At 35.4% G+C, this 23,895-nt stretch overlaps 1 protein-coding gene across 11 annotated transcripts in view; it reads right to left on the bottom strand.

Annotated features, from left to right (window-relative positions):
• The window catches only part of RIMS1 (regulating synaptic membrane exocytosis 1), a gene marked incomplete at both ends in the record, with an annotated part of 314,191 nt that overhangs the window by 70,868 nt on the left and 219,428 nt on the right, over positions 1-23,895 (bottom strand). For 4 of the 11 annotated variants that reach the window (XM_082277099.1, XM_082277102.1, XM_082277098.1 and 1 more), the window contains one exon: positions 12,970-13,082. In XM_082277099.1, coding sequence (XP_082133225.1) covers positions 12,970-13,082 — 113 coding nt within the window. Of the gene's footprint in view, positions 1-7,426; positions 7,457-12,969; positions 13,083-18,712; positions 18,785-21,079; positions 21,158-23,895 lie in introns of all 11 variants that reach the window. The other 7 variants (XM_082277107.1, XM_082277103.1, XM_082277105.1 and 4 more) reach the window with 4 other exon arrangements.

A 23,895-nucleotide genomic window follows, 5' to 3' on the forward strand; every position in this document is an offset into this window, starting at 1 on the left:
ATATATTCTGCTATTCTTAAACTTGCTAACATTTTAAATTCAAAGCAGTACAGGTAACATCAATACCATGAAAACTGGCACTTTTTTACAGTTTTAGAACTAGACCCAAATATTTATCAGTAACTATTCTAAATCACAGGAGCATTCACTATGTTCATGGTAGTTTAAGAGGTTATAACATCCCAGAACAACTTCTTTTAAGTTGGAATTTTTTAGTGTGTCACAAATTTAATTTTATTTGAGGCAACCTCCACAAAATCTTCTGCTTTTGTGTCAACCATGGATTTCTATTACTCTCGAAAACAACTAATTTTATAAGTCAAAGAGCCCCTCCCCAGATCAGTGATGGGCGAGAGACACCTATATTAAAGCTGCACTTAGTCAATTTGCGATCACAAAACACACAGAATTTTAAATTACTGGAAAAGAAGTAGTTATGTATTTTCAATTAAGAAGTACTGAAGCTCTCATGTGTAGCTTTTATGCTGTTAGTTCACTGTGGCATTCTTTACACATTTAATTCTTTTGTCTCTGCTTTGCCAGCACAAAGATACAAGGCCGAAAAAAAAAAGGCAGTACACTCAGAGTTGGATATTTTAAAGTATAAGCTACCGCACAAATCACAATTGTGCCTGCATGTACCATTTGTAACATGCCTGTGGAAATGATAGAATGTCTGTGTGCTGGTTGGGTGTGAAAAAATATACAAAGGCATCACCGTGAATTGCTTCCACATTTCTCATTTAAAAATAAGAAAATTAAGTACAACAAACTACATTAAAATTCTGCTACAACTACAAATTTAAGGCGCAAAATAAAGTTATTGTAATCTTCAATCTCCCATATCCAGAGTCCAATCTAGCAAATTCTGCACATGCAGAATGTCACACTGGGCCCAGCAATTATTCCAGATGACTAATTATGTCAGTAAATGTGTACCTTAATTGCAATGAGTCCAGTTCCACCATCAGATATGCAGGCACAGCTCCAATTACTTCAATGGAAGTTGCATGGAGGTATCTGAAGGCAAAATTGAGCACTTTAGGTGAAATTTTTAAAGATGGCCTCTTATTTTAAGGACAGATATGAAAGGATTAAGATATATCAATTAGGAACTGAAGTAAAAAAATGGATATCTTAATCCTATCATACATGCATGAAATAGACTGATGATACGAAATCAGAGGGAAAAATGAGACCCCTTTAAAAATTTATCCCTATATGTGTATGGTGCACAGATTAGAGTTACTCTAAAATATAACCCTTTCATTGTGTGAATTTTAGGTCCTTTACCCTGTCAACTGTATGTTATACTAAATAATATATATGATATGTTACCCTGTATTACCTGAGATACCTGAGAAAGAATGTTCTATTATGTGATGATGAAATGCTGTTTCAGAGGTTATTTCTTCAGTCAAGATTGAGTAAATAGTCAACCTTAATACTGTAATTCTTGATTTTTGTTATGTTTAAATCCTTAAGCTTAACACGTTTATGTTTTCTTTTTATTTTATAAATATGATTATATCAAAGAACATTAGAACAATTAATCAGGACTGTGAAGTAAATCTAAATTCTCTAATGGAGAAAGTGCATGAAATAAAATGTAATTTAGCACCAATTAGTTGTGAATTTATTTCTAAGCATGCAGTTGCATGAAACTACTCTAGAAAATCCAACTGTGTTCTTTCCAGCTTTGTTTACCATGCACATCTGAGCATATGTTGAACATAGCTCACTTCAGTGATGGAAAATTTTATCTGCCTGACTAGTGGCCTGGTAAAACTTTTACATGTTAATCACGAGAAGCAGAAAAAGAGGTTAACCGGGGAGCAAAAGCACATTAGCAAAACTGTAACAACCATAGGTAACAACACCATATGATCACATCGCTTTCTTGAACACAGCTGGTTATCACAGGTAACAAAAAACTGACATAAAATGTACTTCAAGAACTTAGCCTGCCTCTTAGAAAAATATGGATCTACTTTCTTTTAGGACCCCAATATTTACAGAGTGATTACTGGAGGTGTTGAGAGGCAGAACTACACAGTAATTTAGAGATCACAGCACTGTAATCCCAAGACCTTTAAATTCTAGAGTGGCCCTAGAATAAAAAATGAAGATTTACCGTAAGTGTCTCAAAATAGTGGTACAACTACAATCAATATCAGGTGTGTAAACATGTTATTCTTTGGGTCAGAAGTCACACTTCAAAGAGCTGTAACTCTCATCTCTTCAAGAGCTGATGGTTCGGACGTGAGATTAGTCAGTGTAAAAGTAATTGAGAGAAGAGAACTCATTGATCAGACTGCTTAAATAAAGGGTGCAGCTTTATAGCCAAAGATTTTACTACTAGTAAAGCACGGGAAGGTTAACAACAATGATGTACATAAACAATCAAGCCATGCAGGAGATAAAAGACAGACATATGAATGGAATCAAAATGTTATATTTCAATTCCATTAATCTATATATAAACCAGTCTGACTCCTGTAATCCCAGGTGTACTGGGTCTGGCTGGGATGGAGGCAGTTTTCTTCACAGCTGCCTGTTCTTCCAGTTGTGACTAAGTGTTGATACCACACCAGTGTTTTAGCAATCGCTGAGCGGTGCTTGTACAGCACCAAGGCCTTCTCTGTTCCTCATGCTGCAGCCCCCTGCCCTGTCCTGGCTTCCCCCTGCCCCCAAGTAGGCCATGAGAGGAAAAAGGTGGGACAGGTGACCCCAACTGACCAAAGGGACCATTCCATATTGTATAGCATCATACTCAGAAATAAAACTGGAGGTAGTCTACAATATACAATTTTGTAAGACACTATTTGAAAGAGGCATGGAATAAACTAAAGAAAATAGCTACAGATCTCATTTGCAGCCTGCAATCTACCCTCAAAGAAAATTAGGACAGACTAACAGTTGTTTTTTCTTAAAGGAGATATCCACTTGATTTTTCTAAGACTTTACCCGTTTACTAAGATTTTATTGCTAGTCATATTCCTTTTAATATATGAGCATTATGTCAAGATTTACAGAGTTACATCTGGTGCCACTTTGACACTTTGAGGAGTTGACAGCCCTCATCTTTATTATTATCCTCAGAAAACTACTATGGGCATGTTTAAACCCCTAAATGCTGTTTAACTGAGGCAGAAGTTAGCACTGGCTAGGATTCTAAATGTTCAGAATATATCTACCTTTTCAATTACATACAAAATAACACCACAATAATCGATATACTATACTAATATATTAGATGTAGTAGGGCAGATAAAGTTTTCCTTTTTTCTTTAATCAAACTTTTCTAGACAGATGTGTCATATGGAATATTTCTGTTATCCACAGAATATGAATCTAACAATTCAAGAAATACAACTTTAAAAGAAACTTGCATTAGCATCAACAACAGACCAACCCTATGAAAATCACTGAGAACTGCAAAAGCAGCACTAATAGTAGTGGCCAGTGCAAAAGAAACAGAAGTAATTTTAAGGTCTAAAGTTCTCTAAGGTTTGAAAGGGTGTCTAATCTTTATACGATATGGAAAATTTCTCAAATGACATGATGCCTTAACACCCATCTATTAGGCTGACAGCAAAATGTATGAAACTTATGTGGGATCTTTTAGATAAAGATTGTACCACAGGCAGCAATAATGAACCAGCAAGGAACAGAAAAAATGCTGTAGATGCCTTTCTAGCTCTAGTTTTTTATTCCTGAGCTTTAACTCTTTAGATATCCACCTCTTTCATATTGCAACATTTATCAAAGAGACTCTATATTCTGAAGATTTTGGAAAACAGTGCGTTTTGTCAAAAAATAACATCTAATAAGAACCCCCTCACACATTTCAAAAACAGATAGGTAAGTCAGATAAGTAACAAGATACATGTTTAAAAAGTCAGGTGCTTAAGCACAGGAGCAAATTTCCATCACTTGCAGTCATTAAGTGAAAATAACTTTCTAAAGGACATTCTTTCTCAAAGCCAAGTATGGTCTTAATGCCAGAATGACTGGTGACAGTATCTGTGATTCCGACTGATAATTATACTGTGCTTTTCTAGATGGTAGAAAACCTATGGATGTTTTAGCACTGGCTGTACCATTTTTTGTAATGATGAAGTCTGCAACAAACACAGATTTTTTTTTTCTTGAGGTACTTCATATTTCTGTTCAAGACAGTCAAGATAGAAAGAGGAGGTGCAGGCAAACAGTATGACTTGAAAAACCTCCAAGTCTTACCTGCACTATTAAATGTCATAGTAAGCTACAAGAAGAAATTGGCATCAATATTTCAGATAGCTGTAACTCTTTCCAGAATATATCACACATCCATCCTTTATGATGCAAACTTTAAGAGGAAAAGTCTAGAAGTCTAAAATGGCACAAAGATTTCTTACATAATGAAGTACTGAAAAGTAAGTTGAAGTGAAAATTTATCTCATAAACAAATCTCATAATAACAGTGTCTCTGGGGCAAACCCAACAGGTTCAGGCAGGAGACCAGAGGACTGCACTTATTCCAGAAGCCAAGAGAGGTCTGACCTATTCTTCAGTTTCAGTGTTCATACTAAGAAGAAAAGTCAAACAGTGAAAAACAGCTACAGCTATAGTGCAGTGTAGAAGTATGTACACAGCCTTTCTATATAGTAAAAGCCAGGAGAATCATCTGTCTGTGCAACTTAGATGCTCTGCGGATGGGAATCAGGGGAAAAAACCTATCTGGTTTGAGGAATTACATATGAAATAATAAAAAAAAAATCTGGTTTGAGCAGTGGCAGCTGAAGAAGAAACTCAGAGGAACTTATGTCCATAACAAAGACAGGGAAATAAAGTAGCAACGAGATTTGGATGAGAGAATCCTCTAGTGCAGAGATGGCTGTGTGGCACAGAAAAGAGAAGTCACACTGGTACTGGACCAGGATGATCCATTTCAGAAGTCATACAGAGAGTCTCTAGTTCATTTCTGTTGATCCTTTAGGATGAGTTTTGCAGTATGTACACATAAAATATCCTGGCAATATGTTTCCTGCCTTTAAAGATTCACAGCAAACTCTACCATGAAATTTAAAAAGCACAGAAAATCATAAGCAGATAAATGTTTTGAAACGTAAGGTAAGTAACACTGAAAAATCAATTTGTTGCCAAGATGAAGAACTTGCTATGACTTCCTTGAATAAACAACTCCAAAAAGTAATGGCAACATGCAGATAGTGAGGGAAATGCCTCTGAACCCTGCTCTGCCTGACCAGAACCTGCTGTAGCTATTTCAAGTTTGTGTGCACAGATTTCCTTTCCATGGGATCTGATACTGCTCTGGACCTGACCAAGGCACATATGCAGATTTCCAAGCTGGGAGATGAGCTTGGATCTCTCAGGCATGGTGGCCATCTTGAGCTTAAGAACTCACTCCAGAAGGAAGATAAGCCAATATAGAAACCTGAACTGGCTGATGCAATGTTCAGTTCTTTCTCAAAGAGTTTCAGGGGTGATCCACAGAGAAGCTTCTATGTAAAAGGAAACAACAAGAAAAGAAACACAGACCTCTTAAAATTTGAAAAAAAACTCCAAAACAAACCACGGATTTTGGCAGCAGAAAAAGTCAGTGTTTTCAAAATCTGCTGAAGACTTTATAGCAACCTTTTCCATGGATTACATGGAACAGATGTAATCCATCTGCTTTGTTGCAGACTTATTTGGTCAGTGTTGTTCACTTCTGTGGTATATGCTTTCCCTCATATTTATGTCTCCTTCCACATAATGTCCTGCAACTCCCCCGTTCTCATCTCTAATTCTCCTACTGTCTATTCTTTTTACCTCTTGTCAGAAGTGACAGTGGGCTACTGGTGTAAATCAGCTCAAATGAAGATATTTATGGTCCCCCAGATCTGCCAGCACTTCACTCTTCCTGCAGCTCTTCTTTTGCCCAGTTCTTTTTAACCTCTGGGTTTAATCTGCAATCAGCTCCCTTGAGCCAGAGGAATCTGTGCATATAAATATCCCACCACCTTCTACACATGCCCAAATCTTGGGCCAGATCCATCCAAATCTTGTGGAAACAAGCTCTTTACAAACCTGTTACAGACAGTCTAGTTTGTCTGCATAAAGTCCATTGTTTTAAACAAAAAAACATCCACTGCAGCCCAAATCTTGACAGAGGCATAACCAACAAACAGGTAAGATTGATTTCTACTGTCCTGTTTGAGAGAAATATAAATACTGAGAAATAATTTGTAAAATCAACCACTTTTAGCATTTTCTTAAGACATTTCATAGTATATTCGAAACATTGCAAAAATAACATGTAATTGCTAACACCTAAGTTACATATTTCTTTTTCATCTTTTTTAACATTATCATAAAAACATACTTGTGTATGTTTGACATGGGTGTTGGATTTCTCAGCTAGTGGAGCAGCTGTTTTATTTTTACCTCATCATTCGTGCCTTCGGAAAGCAAAGTAGTGGCAGGAAATACTTTGATTCAAGCACAACTCATACTTTGGCTGTGACCCACCCAAGCCTGTATTCAGACCAGAATTTCCCAAGATGAGCAGGACTCAGGCACAAAGGCTAGAAAAAGTTAATCAGTACTAGTGATGTTTATGCAGCATAGTATTTTGATTGTAACTTTAAAAGGGTGGGGTGTTTTTTTAATTTTTTTTCTCTACAAGCTTCATTTGCATTTTGATATAATTTCTACTTTCAGCTAAAAGGAAAACAAAATTAGACTTTCCTGAAATGTGGCCTTGACAGAGACATAACAGACTACAGTTTTCACTTTGTGGGACAGCCTTAGATACCTGGTTTTTGAGCTCACCGATTCTCTGGTATCAGCACAGGCATAGAGAATTCATTGGAGGTCAAATTCATGGGAGGTGAGCATTGTATGTCTGCCCCTAAAAACCTGCCCTACAATAGGACTAACTTTCTGACATGGGACTGATTGGAAATAGAACACAGCTCATTCTTCAGAATCTCTCTGCATACAAAAAATAGTTTCTGACTATAATCACCTTCAACTATTCCTAAGCCCACACCTAGGAAACATTCTTCACAGCTGCCAAGGACTGTGGCTGCATCACACAGAAGCATGTGCTGTTCAGAACTCAAGAACAGTTTAGCAAAAATCTTAAGTCTTTGTGCAAACTTTAACTCAATCAAGCACCTTCTGAGCCATGTAAAATACTACTATTAGCCCTGTTAAATCCAATATATTGCATTTCAATAGGAGCATGAAAAATCACAAGAGAAACCATTTTGAGATTCTAAAGAGGAGCATCAGATAGCGTGGAGATATTTGAGAAACAACCTTTTTGCATGCTAACACTGTTAAATAAAACCTATATACTGATATGGAGTATATTGAGGGAAAAGGCAGTATCAACAGTTGCCAAACATTTGTAAGAAATTATATAAATATTTACCTTTTGTGGGAGAGTTAAAATTCTCTTGCTCTTCAATGAATTAAATGCACGGAATGATGGAAACAGAAAAAGAAATCAGCAAATTTAAAGTTAGATAAAGAAATGTGTTACATGTGACAATGGCGTGTACAGTAGGCAGTACTCCAGCATATGTAAAAGTAATGTAGAAAATTAAAGTGATAAACCATGACAAATAATAAAGCCTATGACTTTTTCTTTAAAATTAACAAGAACAATGATGTTACAGAGAACCAGATTGTGGAGTCTTTAAGTATTCTGCTAGAGAAATATCATGATATCCAAATTTATGAATGACATAAAAATCTTAAAATTGTTTTAAATATCACTCTTACTTCTGAACCACACAGCACAATTTTAGATTCTGAAGCCTATTCTGCAATAATGAGTGTTAAAAATTTATTTTCTATTAACTGAAATCTATAATACTCAATAACCACTGGACTATTAAAAATACGTTTTTAAGGAAAACATAAAAGATTATGAGGCTTGAACTCATTTGCAGAAGTTAGCAGTGCTAAGAAGAATACTCTCCAGCATCAGTAAAGATTCCACAAGCTGCCTCAAAATACGCAGTGCCACCTAATAATTTAAAAATAAAACCAGAAATATGGAGACAAAACAAACAACACTGATAGACTGAAATCTAAAACTGAAATGAGTTATTTTTTTTCTTCTGCCACTCAATTTTTATACCAATAGATTTGAAAAAAATTTTTACTGAAAGGTTTTGCTCTTTTACCATTACTACAGCCATACTCTCACAGCAACGACATTTCAGTGATCAAGTACACATACAAAGAACTGTTTTCACTAGCACTTCTGGTTTTTTAGGATCTTAAGTCAGTTAAATATAAAAAGATACTTGCAACTCAATGTATTATCTGACAACATACTGATTTTCTGTACAGAATTCCGATTCTAATTTGTTAAGAAAAAAATACTGGACACCAAAACACTTTGTTCCTCTGTGACATGACTACCATTGTACAAATATCACACACATGAACTTTATACATGTAATCCCCATTCAGTCCCAGCAGAGTCTTTATGTAGCTTTCCTTCATGTAACAGCAGCACACACACACACACACGTGCACTTCATCTTCCATACAAGCACTGTACAAAACTTGGGCACCTTTTTGCAACATGAGCTACGATACAGCACTACCTAATGCTGGACACACGTTTGCTTTGCTCAGTGTCACCACATGAGCCCTACTGCTGTCACCAGATGCCACTGGAAACACACACAACCACACTGCTTCAGTCAGGTTTACAGATGCTCTTCACATGGAAACAGACTATTATCACAAACCTTACTCTCAGTATATGACTTCTGAAAATAGGAAACTACATTGTCAAAGCTATGAAGAAGAAACCATGCTGTGAAGACCCAAACAGAAGCAGATAGAGGGAGTAAGACCTGTTTTGCATGAATTAGCCCTGAAAGATTGTTTCTATACTACAATCATTGCACATTTTTATTGCTGGTTCATAAACTTCAATAGTACTTTGTTGTTGTTGTTATTTACTTGCTAGATTACCTAATATAATCCCTACTAACATATTAAGTGTATTCACTTCCTTGATCAATACATCGATCAACCATTATGCAAAAGTGTAGAAACCCACCCTCAAATCATACCCAAGCAAGAATTCCTGTGATGTTTGGTAGCTGCAATGACAGAGGGCAGACTGGATAAAGATCACAGAGGTATCCTTTATACAAAAGTGTAACTTAAAAACCATGCAACTACATCACAAAGTTCTTATAGAAACAGCTGATGAGCAAAGTCAATGCAGAATTCCCACCCCTCTTTACAATTTGCACAGTTCCACTCAAACATGATGAAAATAAAAAACCAGTGATGCAAATCTCTTATAGCCCAGCACAGAATGACATATTGAGAATATACCATTGTCCTTACCATGGCTTAGAACTTCAATGCTTTAGTCACTGAGCCAAAACATCTTCACAGCATTAGGTCCTTTTATAAAATCATCCATTAATACAAAAAAAATTCAAAACCACTTCTTTAGTAGCATAAATTAGGGAAATGACTGTTAAATTGTGATGTCTTGAAAACACACACAGACACGCCTATAAAGGACTAACTTTCAGTATTGAAACATCAATACAACAGCATCTCAATGTGTCTTGCACTCTAAGAAATACTGCTGACAGGGCTGCAAAGCAAATAAATACAACTATGTCTTCCTTGAATATGACTGTAATAAAAATAAAAATCACATTGCCTAAAAATTACAGAAGCCTACAGTCTTAACTGCAACCACTTTTTAAAGTCTGCATGCTCTCGAATTGCTACTATTTAGTTTAAATTGTCTCAAGTGAAAATAACTATTCCTCTCTTCCACTCTAAAGCTACACAAAGTTGCTCTCCCCTTCAGAACATAATCGCCAAGAAGCCTGTTCTTTTTTTGCTTTTTTTTTGCCAGTGTAAACTATAATGCTGTTTTAAGGTTTTAGTCCTCAAACTTGATCTTTTCCTCTACATTTAAGGTTGTTTCTCCATTCCTGATCTGTAGTACCAACTCTATTTCTGCAATGGAATAAGGATCACTACTTTGGTCTTCTCTGTAACAATTACCTCTCTGAGATTTTTTTTAAAGAAAGTATGTCTATTATTACTCAGGACCTTGCAAAACTACCTTATTTTCCCATAAGTTGAATTTTTATAATTCTCAGACTGCCAAACAGAGTAGTAAATAAGACAACATCATTTGTTAGAGGCAAGGAGACAACCTTTTTTTAGTTCTAAACTTGACAACAAAATGGAATTTCTGAAATACAACCTCAGTAAAAACTTATTAGCATGGATGTGATCACTTACACAGCTAAAGCTAAAGATAGCTGAAGATTAAAGATTAGTAGTCAAAATGTCACTCTGTTTCTCCACATGAAAACTGCGACTGGTCTCTTGCTCCTTCATTAACTCTCGTGTGTTCCATAATGAGAATTTTAAAGAGTAATAAACTTGCTTCACTGGATTCTTCTATGTCTCCTGAATGTGCAAAAGAGCAAATAAGAAGCCCAATCTTGATACACAAATATGCAATCTTTTTGCAGCAATCACTATGCCTTGTATAACATATTTAAATGCATATATGTATACATTCAGATTCATAGATGTATATATTTTGATGAGTATTTAACCCTCATGAAACAATAGGATTTTTATGGAATGTAAAAAGTACTTTACTATAAAAAATGATATTTTATGGCATATCATACAGGTTTTCCTTGAAACACAAGACATCAGGATGACCATCAAAATATAGGAGGAAAATGCATTTTGAAATATTTCCAATGACATCTGGATATTGCACTAGATTTTGACATCTGTATCTATGGTGACTGTGAATTTAAACCATTAAGGACACACTCCATTTCCAAGCACAGTTAATGCAAATCTTTTACAGAACTCGATATGTTTTGGGTTCAATACTACAGTAAGGTCAGATCACTTCTGGTCACTACATTTGACCCTGGTACTCATCTGATAGGCATTATAGAGGTGAAACTAATATTAAAAGTTGGTAATGTAAATCAGAGCAAATACTGTGGTCTTATGGCCTTACTGAATTTAATTTCTTGCAGTAGTATTAAGTTAGACATACTAGCACATGTATTTCAACAGATACTGACAAAATTCTTTAAACACGTATTATAAAACCTATTCAACATAGTACTCCTCTGCAAATATGTTCTGAGCCTGAATAGAGCATTAAATGTGGGTAAAATAAGAAAACCTCCCTTTCAGAAGCAAAGTCAGTCACTCAGATGAAACCAAAGTACTGTGCAGAGAAGGAAATCTCTTTAACCACTGATTCCACGTGCTGTAGTACAGCCATAGTGACACAGGCGGCACGATTTGTAACAACAGAGCAAACCACGTCGCATCCTATTGCACATTCTATAAATAAGGCGCAAGCATATTAAGCAAAAGTGTAAACAAGAGTTCACTGAAACGGCACCACTTAACAAGTGTTCACAGTATCAACAGCTTTATAAACCTAGAGTACCTTTGGCCTTCTACTCAACTTTCATTTTTTCTTTCCTCCTCTGTACACCTCTCGTCTCTACTCATTTTCATGGTTAGTTCTACATTCATTTACAATGCCTTCAACAAAACATAAACTGGTATTTTACTCTCACACACCAGTTACCAAGACCAGCAGAAAGATGACATATGAATGTGCAAAGGAAAGCCAAATTAAAATTAAATTAAAAGCTGATTCATCAATATATATTGTACCAAGTTCTGAAACTGAAGTAGAAATATGGGAGAAAGTTGAAATCCATTACTTATTACATTTCCCTACAAAGCCCCCAACTTGCTAATATGCAGAAATAGAAACTCTGAATGTAGTTTGTAACTAGTTTATAATTCAAACAGTACTAGATTCACTACAAAACAAGAGGACCCGAACACAAAGTTTAAAGTTAATAAAAGCCACTTATATCAGTATATTAGTCATTCAAAATAAAAACATTTATAAAACAAGAGTACATTTTATGTGTGCTAATTTAGGGGTTTGTATGCCATCACAGCTCAAAGCCTTAACATTAATGCAAACTGATTGCAGATTAATGCAAGCCGTCATACATGAAAACCTCATTGGTAATCTGTCATGATAAGGTGGTCATGCTCAGCAACTTTATCTGTTCAAGAATGTGATCTGCTAACAATTCTGTAATGCACTACAATATTTCATCATTATAAGCATTTCTTTACTTTCACAAAGAAAACCTTGTAGCATCTGGCAATCTCAGTTGTTGCTTGTAGTCAATGAGAAAACAAGTACTTTTAAACACAGAAGAAAACATGAATGTACAAATACTATCCATTGTGCCACTTCATTTTACCATAACAACTCATTCTCTGTATGCAGTATGTTGCTAGAAAAGGAAACAGTAATGCACATCCTTATTTGATGTTAGGATATAAGAAACATCTTCCATAACAATTGTCTTTTTCAGAAAAGAGCAGCACTCTTTGCCTGATCAGTTTACTCTTAAGCAAGAAAGGGCTGGTGACCTGTGCTCTCACATTTCCCATGGTAATTATTTTCATTCTTTACTCACTGACCTATGAACTCCAGAAGAAAAACAGATCTGTGACATTTATTGTTAATCTATGTTAATAATGCACAACAATAAATATAAACCACAAAATAAAAAATTAGTAAGACTGTCAAAATCTTTGACCCTGGTTTTATTTTTTTCTTGATAACATATTAGACGTGATGGAAACTACCATGACTCTAACAGAAATTTTAAACATAAAAGGGTACTAGAAAATTAAGGCAATTAAACCACATCTAATAAGCCACCAGTCAAAATTCACCGGATTTCCCCAACTACAAAGATGCTTTCATTCTCTTCTATTGTTTTAGTGGTAGAATTATAGCACTGGACATGTAGTTATGCAAGAAGACTTAAAGTAAAGAAAGGTAAGAAATCAAAGAGTTTGAGCTATCACAAGCTCATTATTTGATACCTTGCTCTGTACTGCCACTTCTTACTGGAACTTGCGGTAGCTGTCTTCCCCTACGACTGCTGAAGGAGGTGTCTGCCGGAGGAGACTGCGTGGGACTTCCTTGTTGATGGGTTCTGCAAATGAGATTCAGATAAAAGCAAAATAAGGCAAATGAAGAGATGTTTTACATTTGAATTTTAAATACAATTTAAGTTGCAGGTACTGAAGATGGGTTTGAAAAAATTTGCATTTGGTCTATGACATATGCACATACTCAGGTCTAGATAGTTAGTCAATTTATAAGGCCTCACATTTAATTTCTCTAGCTACCTTCAACTATGGAGAAATTACTTCCTTTTATTTGCTTGTTTGTTTAAGTTATTTATTTATTTGGGTTTGTTCAGGTTTGGGTTTTTTTTAAATTTTGGGGTTTTTTTTGATTAATGAATAGTGAAAAACCATTGAATGAAAAGCAGTTTTTTAAGAACCATTTATGATTATGACTCACAATTTATATATATTCTTCTACACTGGTACAAGGACAATATAAATTGTCACTTTTATGTTTTATTAGATTTAGTATTCCCTTTGTGCTGATGCAATAATTGCACAAGGCCACACAGAATTGGACAGGGACAGAAAGTATCTATTCCCACAGGATAGCCTGTGGTTTTTCCCAGAACTCAAAGAAGGAAAAAGACCTTTAACCTTTGTATTGGGGTGGGGGAAGGGAGGGGGTGTGTGTGTGCAATTATCTGTGTGTGCATGCAAAACATGCACAAGACTTTTAATATTCATATCTAAGTAAATACCCTAAACCACTTTGGCTGAATTGCTGAATTCTAGCTAGCACTGTTTCAGAACATCTTGGCTACTTGATGTCTTATTCATAGATACAGTTTTGGAGTGTAACACATCAAACCTTCGGAACCCTAACATTTAAAATAAGTATGGGCACCTATGATAACTGTGGGGAAAAGGTTTAAGAAAGTAAAACAAAGATGAGAAGCAGCAGATCGCTGAGGAGAGCTTACTGTGAAATGCCCTTGCCAGTTATAGTAATGTCACTCTCACTGTAGTGAATAATCACTGTTTATCAAGTCCCAAGTAGATAATTTTTAATTTTAAGTAGCACATTTGTGCAAGTTCAAAATACTTTTGGCTTTCACTAGGTAGATCAGCTTACTTTCTCTTAGCCTGTAAGATCAGAGTTAGGTGTGTGAACAACACGTGATTTTCTGCACAGTGTTTAAGAAAAATACTTTGATAATTTTCATATGGATACAGAACAAAACACAACAATGGAAGGATGAGACACAGCCAACCTTTTAATTTGCATAACTATTTAAGTTCATCAGCAAGAAGTACCATCTGGATGGTGAAGATAGATGGCATAAAGGATATGGGATAAGTATAAATACCATGAAGAGAGAATAATCTACAGTGCCAGAATGAGTGAATGTGCCATGTATGCTCAGAGAAGTACCACACCACACTGAAACCTTGGAGGCAGAACATGAAAGCTATGCTGGACACATAATAGCAACCTTGTCAGAAGTGGAGAAGGCGGCGCCGAGCCTCCGGATGCTAGGTGATGTACGGGGCATAAGGGTCTGACACTAGCCTGCTCACTCGACCTGGAGCGAGCGTGGTGCTTTCCCCTAATGACTGGCTGCTCAGTCGTTCGTGGGGGTGGAAGTCCCCTTCTAGAAAGACATGGTAGCAGACCCCTAAAACATCAGGGCCAAAAAGAAACTGTTCAGTTGTTAGCTCCAGGCACACCTTCCCAATGCCCCCCTCCACAAAAGAACATTGCAAATCCTGGCTGTGGGACCAGGGCTGAGGTTTCACATGAAAGTTGTTAATTCTGAATGCAAATCCATTTTCAAAATGACAAACTGCAGAACACTCACCACTGCAAATACACATGACCCTAACTGTGGAACTGTTGAACTGCAGTGCTTACAGTGGACAGTTGGCCAAAAACTAGCTGCACCCTAAACACAGCAAACACAAACTAACAACACGTATGACAAAAGGACTACCACAGAGTAGGCTATGAATACCTGGGTTTACCACAAAGCATTTCTGTTTCTAAAACATACCTTTTATCATTATTAAAAATATTAACTGCATTTCAGTTAGTGACCTAAAAAAGGACAATATGGAAGCACATCTGTGATTCCCTTAGTTTCCTTTACAGCTTGAAATAAAAAATCTATTTACGTACTTGTAAGTACTAAAACAGAAATATAGTTCTAAAGGAACTCTAATGAAAGTACAATTCATATTATGCAGTTAAATGATTAATCATGTCAGTATAACAGCATAATTACTACTAGTTCAATAGCTGCATACATTACAGGTATAAGATAACCTGAAACATTCAAGTTTGTAGAGTGCCAAAATATTCTAACTGTGCCTTTTTACTCTTTGGCTTTCCAACAGGGCAGCCTTTTGTGAATGGTACTACTGTATCACAAATTATATCAGAAATTTCAATTCTTGTGCCATCATTTCAACATGGGGTGGTTTTGTCTGTTGTTTTTGGCTTGGGTTCTTTTGTTTGGTTTGGTTTTTTTTTCGATTTCTGCAGACTTATGAAGTCTCCCTTCACACACCCAGCACAACTCCTCCACAAGATATGGTCAAGGTATCCAAGGAACTGCCTGTTTCATATGACTATCATACACTTAGAACTAATCCTAAAAAAGCCCCTATATATGAAATAACACAAGGAAGTCTACCAAGGATAACAAACAGGTTTGGATTCGAAAGCATTTCATCAGTAACAGTTCCTGTGGAAGAACAGTCACAATGCAAAAAAATCAAGATTCTCTTGCTTGAGCTTGTATTCTCTCTCTTAAATGCTAACATTTCTTAAGCTGAACTCCTGGCTTTCCCTAGTGATAACCATAACATTCTTGCAGATACTGAATTTCCTGATTCTGAAACACGCTCACAATAACAAAGATGACCTGACTTCTGAAAATGTCTGTTTCTCCATGCTGACTACAAAAGTAAACCATGCCAACTATTGCACATAACCAGGTTTTAAGCATCTATCAGATGTCTGAACATCATAACATCCATAAGGTAAATACGGACCTCACTCTGGGCCAGAAAGTTCTTGTTTGTTTTTACTGTGGATAAATACTTCAATCTAACAAAGCCATCATGTTCTCTGTTCTGACTTATTTCCTTTCAGAAGCTAAATATCCAGGAATTTATCTGAGAGCCCAGTGAAACACTAGAAGTCCGTCCCGCCATTACAGAACAGGACAGGACTTACCTGCAACTCTGAAATTTATCTCCTTCTCCAGTAATACTCTTTTTACAGATATGTCCCCTTCCAAGAGAAAGATAGAGGATCTGCTTAACTCAAATGAAGACAAATCAGGCTTAAGATTTGCGTTAGCTGGGGTATTACAATGAGATGAATATGCTTCTTGGGATGCAAATAAAAAGAGAGATAAAAGGCAATTGAAGTACAACTAGAATGGAATTAAGGAATTGCTGTCCTAGAAGAAAGATCTGTTGCTTGCAGGAAGAAGCCTGCAAATGGCTGATCAGGAGAATGAGGCAAAAAGAAACAATGAACAAGTATGGAAGACGAAAGCTAGAGAGAAAATGAGACAGAAGTGAGATAAGAAGTAGATAGAGAAGAGGAATCTGGGGAAAAAATGATACCTGATGAGCAGTGAGACTGCAATGAGCATGTACATGTGTATCTCATTTCCTGGTTTCTCACAGAGGAAGGTGACACTGCAAGCAGCAAACCTATTAATTCAGCTGGCAGTGGCCTACAGGGGAATCCTACAGGTTCCAGCTCTGCCAGCACACAAGAAAACTCAAATTCCTTTCCCTTCAGACTGATGCCTCAGTAGCATTCTGCCACCTAAGAAACTATAAAGAAAAACTAAGAATAAGAGAGGGTCATCAATTCAGCTCACTCCTGGCACAGTGTTCTATGCCAAATATAGAAAGCACAGTTAAAGACTGTATGTATCCTAAAATATGACAGGTAATGTCACATCTGGCATTTCTAGGGTGATCAGTTAGGACTGAAAGAAAACATTTTAGGATTGGGATGAACCAATTTTCTGATCATTCATACAAGAGCAGAAAATTATTTTTGTGTAATCAATTTCACTCCTTCAGAACAGTTTACTTAATCCCATCTAGAAGGCTTATCTCATTAAATTAAGAGAACTTTTAGGCTTTATAAACTATCCTGAAAAGGCTGGCTTTTCCCCTTTTATGTATATTTCCTAAGCTATCACAACACATAGAAAACTTAATCTTACGTGGCATGTTGAAATGCTTTATAGAGAAACTGACAGCATACTGATAGGCTATTCCAGTAATCTGCTTAACTAATAGTAGGATTTGCAAATGGAAAAAGATCAATTGTAAGACAAAAATGGATTTTTGAAGAAATAGTCTCAAGTTATATTTTACGGGAAAATTCACTGCCTGTCTTTTTATCAAAACTTTCTGGCACCAGTGCAATATTACATCTATGACGGAATACTGAGCTACAGCATTCAGACTTATTTTGACATTTTTGTCTCACATCTAATACTAGTGAATCATTTTATGGAAACAGAAGCCTACAACATGTGCCATGGAGAAGTAAAAAGAAGCAGTACAATTCATGTTTCCCTTTGCTCCTGCTCACTGGGTTCATTGCTGAATTACCAAGAGGCACATCCCTTGGACATCAGTTACTCTTCAGAACTCAGAAAAAACAGGGGAAAAAAAGGGTTTTAGTAATCTCCATGGCACAACAGTCCCTGATTCAATCACAGCAAGGATTTCAGTCATCATTTAGGTAATCCCTCTGACTTAAATTGAAAAAGCACCTGGGTTGTTGTGACAACAGAATCATCTGACTCAAGGAAAATATAACCATTGCTTTTGGATCAGGAACTATAATCTGGGACTGCAAGCAGTAAAACTAAAAAAAAGCTCTGAAGTTTTGCTACATAATGTGCATTTTCATTGAAAACAGAGATGTCTGTGTTGTTCATGGAAGTTTTTAAGCTCTCATAATGTAAACAGATGTACATTTCACCTCTGCTAATCAAAATAACATGAACTGAACAAAGACAGGATCTCATCCCTCCTCACTGCTCTTATTTCAGTCAATATAAAGGGTTTAAAACTTAACTAGATGTACTTATTATTCAGTATATATTTTTATTTTTTCATTTTTTCTTAAGAATTTGAATGTGTAACCCCATACTACTGTAGCATCAAAGCTAAAAGATATGGCAATACAAATTCAGAAAAATTCAATTAATACAAAAAAGTTGCAGTCTTTACAGTAATTTTACGCTATGATAGATTTAAATGTGCAACTTAATTTTTTTCTATTTTAAAGTGAAATTCATGTGATCAGAGACATTTTGAATTATTAATTTATTATAGTTATCTATTTATATAATCCATTATTTTTTCATCCTCAAAGTTAATGTAAAATATGGATTTTTTGAAAAAGAATGAGTGTTAAAGTACAGAAAAGGACTTCTAGTCTTTGCCATTGAGCTGATCTGCAATGATGGAGAATGCCAGAAAAATTCCGTATGTACGGAACACAGTGTTAATAATACAGTTCCAAAATACATAATACTCTTAATTATGACAATACAGCTTTTGGTACTGTCATAAATGTTCTAAAAAAGTCTTATTAGAGGTATATTCCAAAAACTGGAATCAGACTGAAAATAAGAGATGTTTACGCATCAATCAACACTCCTACCTTTCCGTTTCAGCTGCAGGGCCTTTCCTAGTTTGTTTTTGGCTGCTGTATCTTTCCACTTTTCTGGACTGCCTGTGAAATGACATGTCAGAAAGGAAATAAACAAAGAAGAAAAAGAATACAGAAATATGAAGATTATTTATTCATGTATTATAAAGGTAGTAAAAGAAACGGTTGACAGATGAGAAAGTGACAACTATCACCACAAACAGGCTGGTGAAGTCGAGGTTTAAGAGACATTGCATTAATTAGGTTTGATTGAGGCTCCTGGTGTGAAACTTATGAGGTACCAAAGCAGGGAAGAAAACATTAATCCTGACTGAGCCTGCAACTAGTTTCCACTTCACAGCCTGTATTTGACTAGAAAAAATGACTCCTCATAGGCCTTTAAGTCATCTCTTAACAGCATGAGAAACAAGTTCAGAGTAGACAGCAGGAAAAAAACCTTGCAGAAAGAACCAGAAAATACTGTTTGAAGGTTTAAATGGATTTAAAAATCACTTTTAAATCTAAATTTCAAAAGCAAAACAAATACTGCATCATATCAGATTTTAAAAAGGCTGTCGCTGTATTAATAAAAACTTGTTTTTTCAAAAATCTCATTCTGTTACCTTTTAAAGTTTTTAGAAACAGATTAAACCAATGCTATCTTTCTCCTAGTCAATATAAGTAAGTTAGAAATTATTTCACTCCTTCACTCCTTTCCTACACAAATCTTTTACAGAATTCATCTGACATTTGGATAGTGAGGTACTAGTTACCTCAGACAATCTAAGCACTCAGATATTAAATAAGAACAGTGAAGAGTAATAGGAGTATATACATGTAAGAACAAAGGTAAAGCCACATTTCACCATTATTGCCCAAGACTATAAATATAATAAGTAAATCTCTGCAAGTAGTGTGTTCCAAAATTTTCTGTACTATCCATAGCAATGTTAGCTTTACAAATTAGGATTTACTACTTTAAACCTCAGAAAACCATCAATACGCATTATTTTTTCAGAAGAAAAAGTGCATACAGTGTTTCAGGAGTGGTAAAACCAGGGAGTGATGATTATTCATTATTATTCATTCCTAGACCAGAAATGCTGACAAATTTTAATACACGCAAGATCTTGCAATGGTACAATCAATGCCATATATTAGCCTATATAGGAATTACTATGGGCAAAACAGAGAGATAAAAATAATATTTTAAATAACTTTTTTTTCCTTTTAAACCTTTGTGGTTATAAAGGGTAATCCAGTGCCTGAACCAGAAGAGATGTAAACAGCTGTGACACCAAGTTATACCCAAAGAACATAATCACAGTGGATTTTCATTACTTTTACCCACTGCAATATTGGATGAGAATTATATCGTGATGCAGAAGATTCCACAACAAAAAAAACACTGCAGCAAAATACAAAATGCTTTCTGCATAGCAGAGGTCATTACCTGATGCTTTCTGGATTTTAAAAAATATATCACAAAAAAAATAGTATGTCAGATTAAAAACTGAAATCCTTTTTGCCCTCAAGCTATTTTTTCAGATTTATTTTTTGTATAATCTCATTATTTTTCAATATTTTTCCTTTACCAGGACAAATATAAAGTGGATACAGAGGAAAATGCACATATTAAATGCTGCAGTTTTACTTAAAACCAACAGTTAGCAAAGTATTTAAAGTTATGGCTAGATCCACTGTATGCAGCAGCATTACCATTCAAACTATGTCACCCTCTTCATTTTCTGTTTAGTTGGTTCTGTTTGGGGCTTATTTTTCTCTTACTCCTTAAGTTGCTTGCTTAGATTGTGACATTGCAGACAATGGAGGAAGAGAGCACACAGTGAGTGGTTTTAGTAGGATAGAAAAGCTAAGAGCAGGACGTGCTTTGCTGTGACAAGTAACAAAGTACTACACAGCACTAATGACCTGAGTACACTTATTTCTCTGCTCTCAGGGCTGCCCTTGAGAGAGAGAAATTATTTTAAATCAGTTTCCTTTCTGTTTCCTCCATCTGTCTAAGATGATGCTGTATACATTTCCAATTAGCTCAACAGCCTCCTGCAGCACTGGAGTCCTGGCTCAGCTTGAACACACAGGGCATTGGCAGGTGTGCACTTACAGGGAGCTGTCCTTTCCTGCTCATGTGCAGTGGACAAAGAGTGCACTCACATCATACTCCAATTTACCTCCTAAACGTACTTCTTTGGAGAAAAAAAATATTTTCCATGAATGATACATGCATATATGTGCTTGCGCATAAAACCAGGAAAAAAAAAGAAAAAAGTGTCTGAACGTATGCAGAGCATATGAAGAATATACACTATAACCAATATCTCATTTACTTTGCTCTATGATTTGAGTAAATAAGGATACCTCTGTGCTGCTCCAGGTTTAGCACTTAGGTGGTCTACACTGTCCTGATTTGGAATGCAAAACTCCAGCGTCCTTGTTCTTCATAATATTTGGAAACATGGATGTGAATTTGGACGGAATGAGCAGAAACAGAGAGATGGTCACATGCAGTGAAGGTGGAGACATGCAGTCAAATAGATAAACAAAAACCATTAAGTCACTATCTATTGAAAACAGCTGTATTTCTCATTTTCCTCTTCCAAACACTATAAAAGTTTAGATGTAATAACAGTCTAAAATGTAATGAAGTATAGAATGAAAGCCACAACTGTATTTTTAAAAACCATTATACTCTACACTCTGAATGGCACCACTGTTATTAATAGGTTCTATCATCCTTCTTGAGAATTAATCTTGAGAATAAAGAACAACACAGTATTGTTCATTTGATTTATATATAAACATACAAAACACCTTTTTGCTTAAGATGCTTATTTTGTGATTATATTATGAAATTCTCCTGAAAACACAAGTAAATTTCCTAATTTCACGTATTTTGATGAAAACTTCATATTCTATTGCCACACAGTCTGCTACAGTAATAATTAACAATAATTCAAGAGCAAAGTGGAATAAATTCCTCAGATTTTTTTTTTAAATAAAAAAAGCATGGGAATATTTCTGAATGTCTTTCGTATTTTTATTTCTGTTGAAGCTGCAGAATTTATTCACAGCTTTCAATCTGGCAAAAATATTATTACCTTGTTGCTTTATTATTAGTTTTTAATGAAATATGTTATAAGCTCTATCAATGAAAGATTTTTTTTTTTTTTTTTTACAAATACCAAATTTGGATTTTAATGAGAAAACTCAGTAAAATTTATGGTCCACTAATAATATAAGTTATGTAATATATTTGCATCTATACCTCCATTAGGGTCAGGGAATGCTAAAATTTCTTTTTAAGATCATAAATCTTCCAACTGTCACACCAAATCATTGAACAATATGTATCATATATAGACAGGCACTATATATTATTTTATATACAGACAAGCTATTTACCATTCATGTTCCAAAGCTATGTGCCTCAATATACTTAACAGTTGTGTCTAAACAAATCTACACAAGAAATATGACACTATTTCTACCAAAATTAAAAATCACTACTTCTGAAGTGACAACATAACATTTTGTCAGTGTCCAATATTTTTAAACTATTTATTACTGGCTTGTACAAGAGTCCTCAGTGGCTTGCAGTGAGTGTTACTTTATGTAGCCTTAAAGCCACCAAGAATGTAATGTTCAATACTTCCTGACTTTTACTGAACTTTTCTTAAAGGCAGGATCTGCACCATATCTGAAAGTACCAGGAGGGCACTTGCTCTGCAGCTGGCTTCAGGTGACTGGGACTAGCATTCTTACAGATGCATACCCGACTGACAAAAGCTACTTCTCTTAACTGAAAATGTATGAGAATTCATTTTTTGAAAGCATTATTTTATCCAGTCTTGGTTATATGCTAATATTATATGCAGTCTTTTCCAAAAGAACAGTCTGAATAAAATTTCCACCTACCATTAAATGCTCAGATTTCATTCACCTTGTTTTTATCATCATTTACAATTTCACAGTTCCCTGGATACCCATCTGTCTAAACTGTAGATATTAGACATTTAGACTTTCTAATTTCTAATAGAAAAACCCAAAAAAACTTTCAAGCAGTGAAGCTCTCAAATTCAAAAGAAAAACTATCCTTAAAAATATCTCATAGAAATACATGATACTACCCAAACATTTGAAAATTTTTAACTCTGAAATAATACATAACTCATGTCTTCATCTCATCAACATATCAAGGAGTCACTTCCTCCTGACATGGCAAGTGAACGAATTCCAGAAGAACAATCTTGTCAAAACTTTTATTAAAATTTATGTTAATAACCATTAGAAATAAATACAATGTTGCAAAAAATTAATTTATCAAATCTATAAATAATGCATAAGTCATAGATTTAAGAAATTTGTTCAGAAATAGATCTTGATTGCACTCTATATGCAAATTGGACCCATTTGTAATATAAATCTGTGGTGTACTCAAATGAAGAGTAAGATGAAGTCTGCCAAAGTCAATTAAACTGTGAAATATTATTCAAAAGCTGTGATGAGCAGTTAGTTAGTTACCCCTGCTGATCCATCAGCCATTCCCCAACAGCCACTATTTCAGTTGGCAAATTGATACAAGCATATCCTAAAAAAACTTTAATTATTGAACTGAGTAGTATTGGCCCACTGCAATAAACGTGAATTAATCAGAACAAATGTAAACTTACAGAGTAGAAAACAAAGATAAAGCACCTTTGATTCCCTCACTGATATTCTCTCTACAGATATGCAATGCAAAGAGCTCAATGTTCTCAGAACTCTTCAATGTGGGAGAAAACTCCTGGAGGCTGGTAGGCTGCAAACACCCATCAGCATGGAGGTTAGCTTCAATTCCTTCTGCATTCATCAGTGACTCACTGCCCCTCACAGGATTTTGGTGACCAGACTGCATGCAAGACTTACAAGAAGGCACTGATTTCACACAGAAAATTAGACTGCTGTTTATCCACCTCAAAAACTTTCCCATATCAGGTTCCATATCCTACAGATGCTTTACTGGGAAATGCTTGCTGGTGAGTATTAGATGCTTTCAGCCTTTCTCCACAAAATTTCAGCTGACGTAAAAAAACTTACTAGTTGGCATTGGGAATGGTAGTATTTAGATGAAAACCTCAGTTCACTGATTTTTTCAAGTCTGATACTCTAAAGTCAAAGGCAATCTTTCCATTGAC

The sequence above is a fragment of the Coloeus monedula genome, assembly GCF_965178545.1.
Source record: "Coloeus monedula genome assembly, chromosome: 2".
Taxonomy (NCBI): Eukaryota; Metazoa; Chordata; class Aves; order Passeriformes; family Corvidae; genus Coloeus; species Coloeus monedula.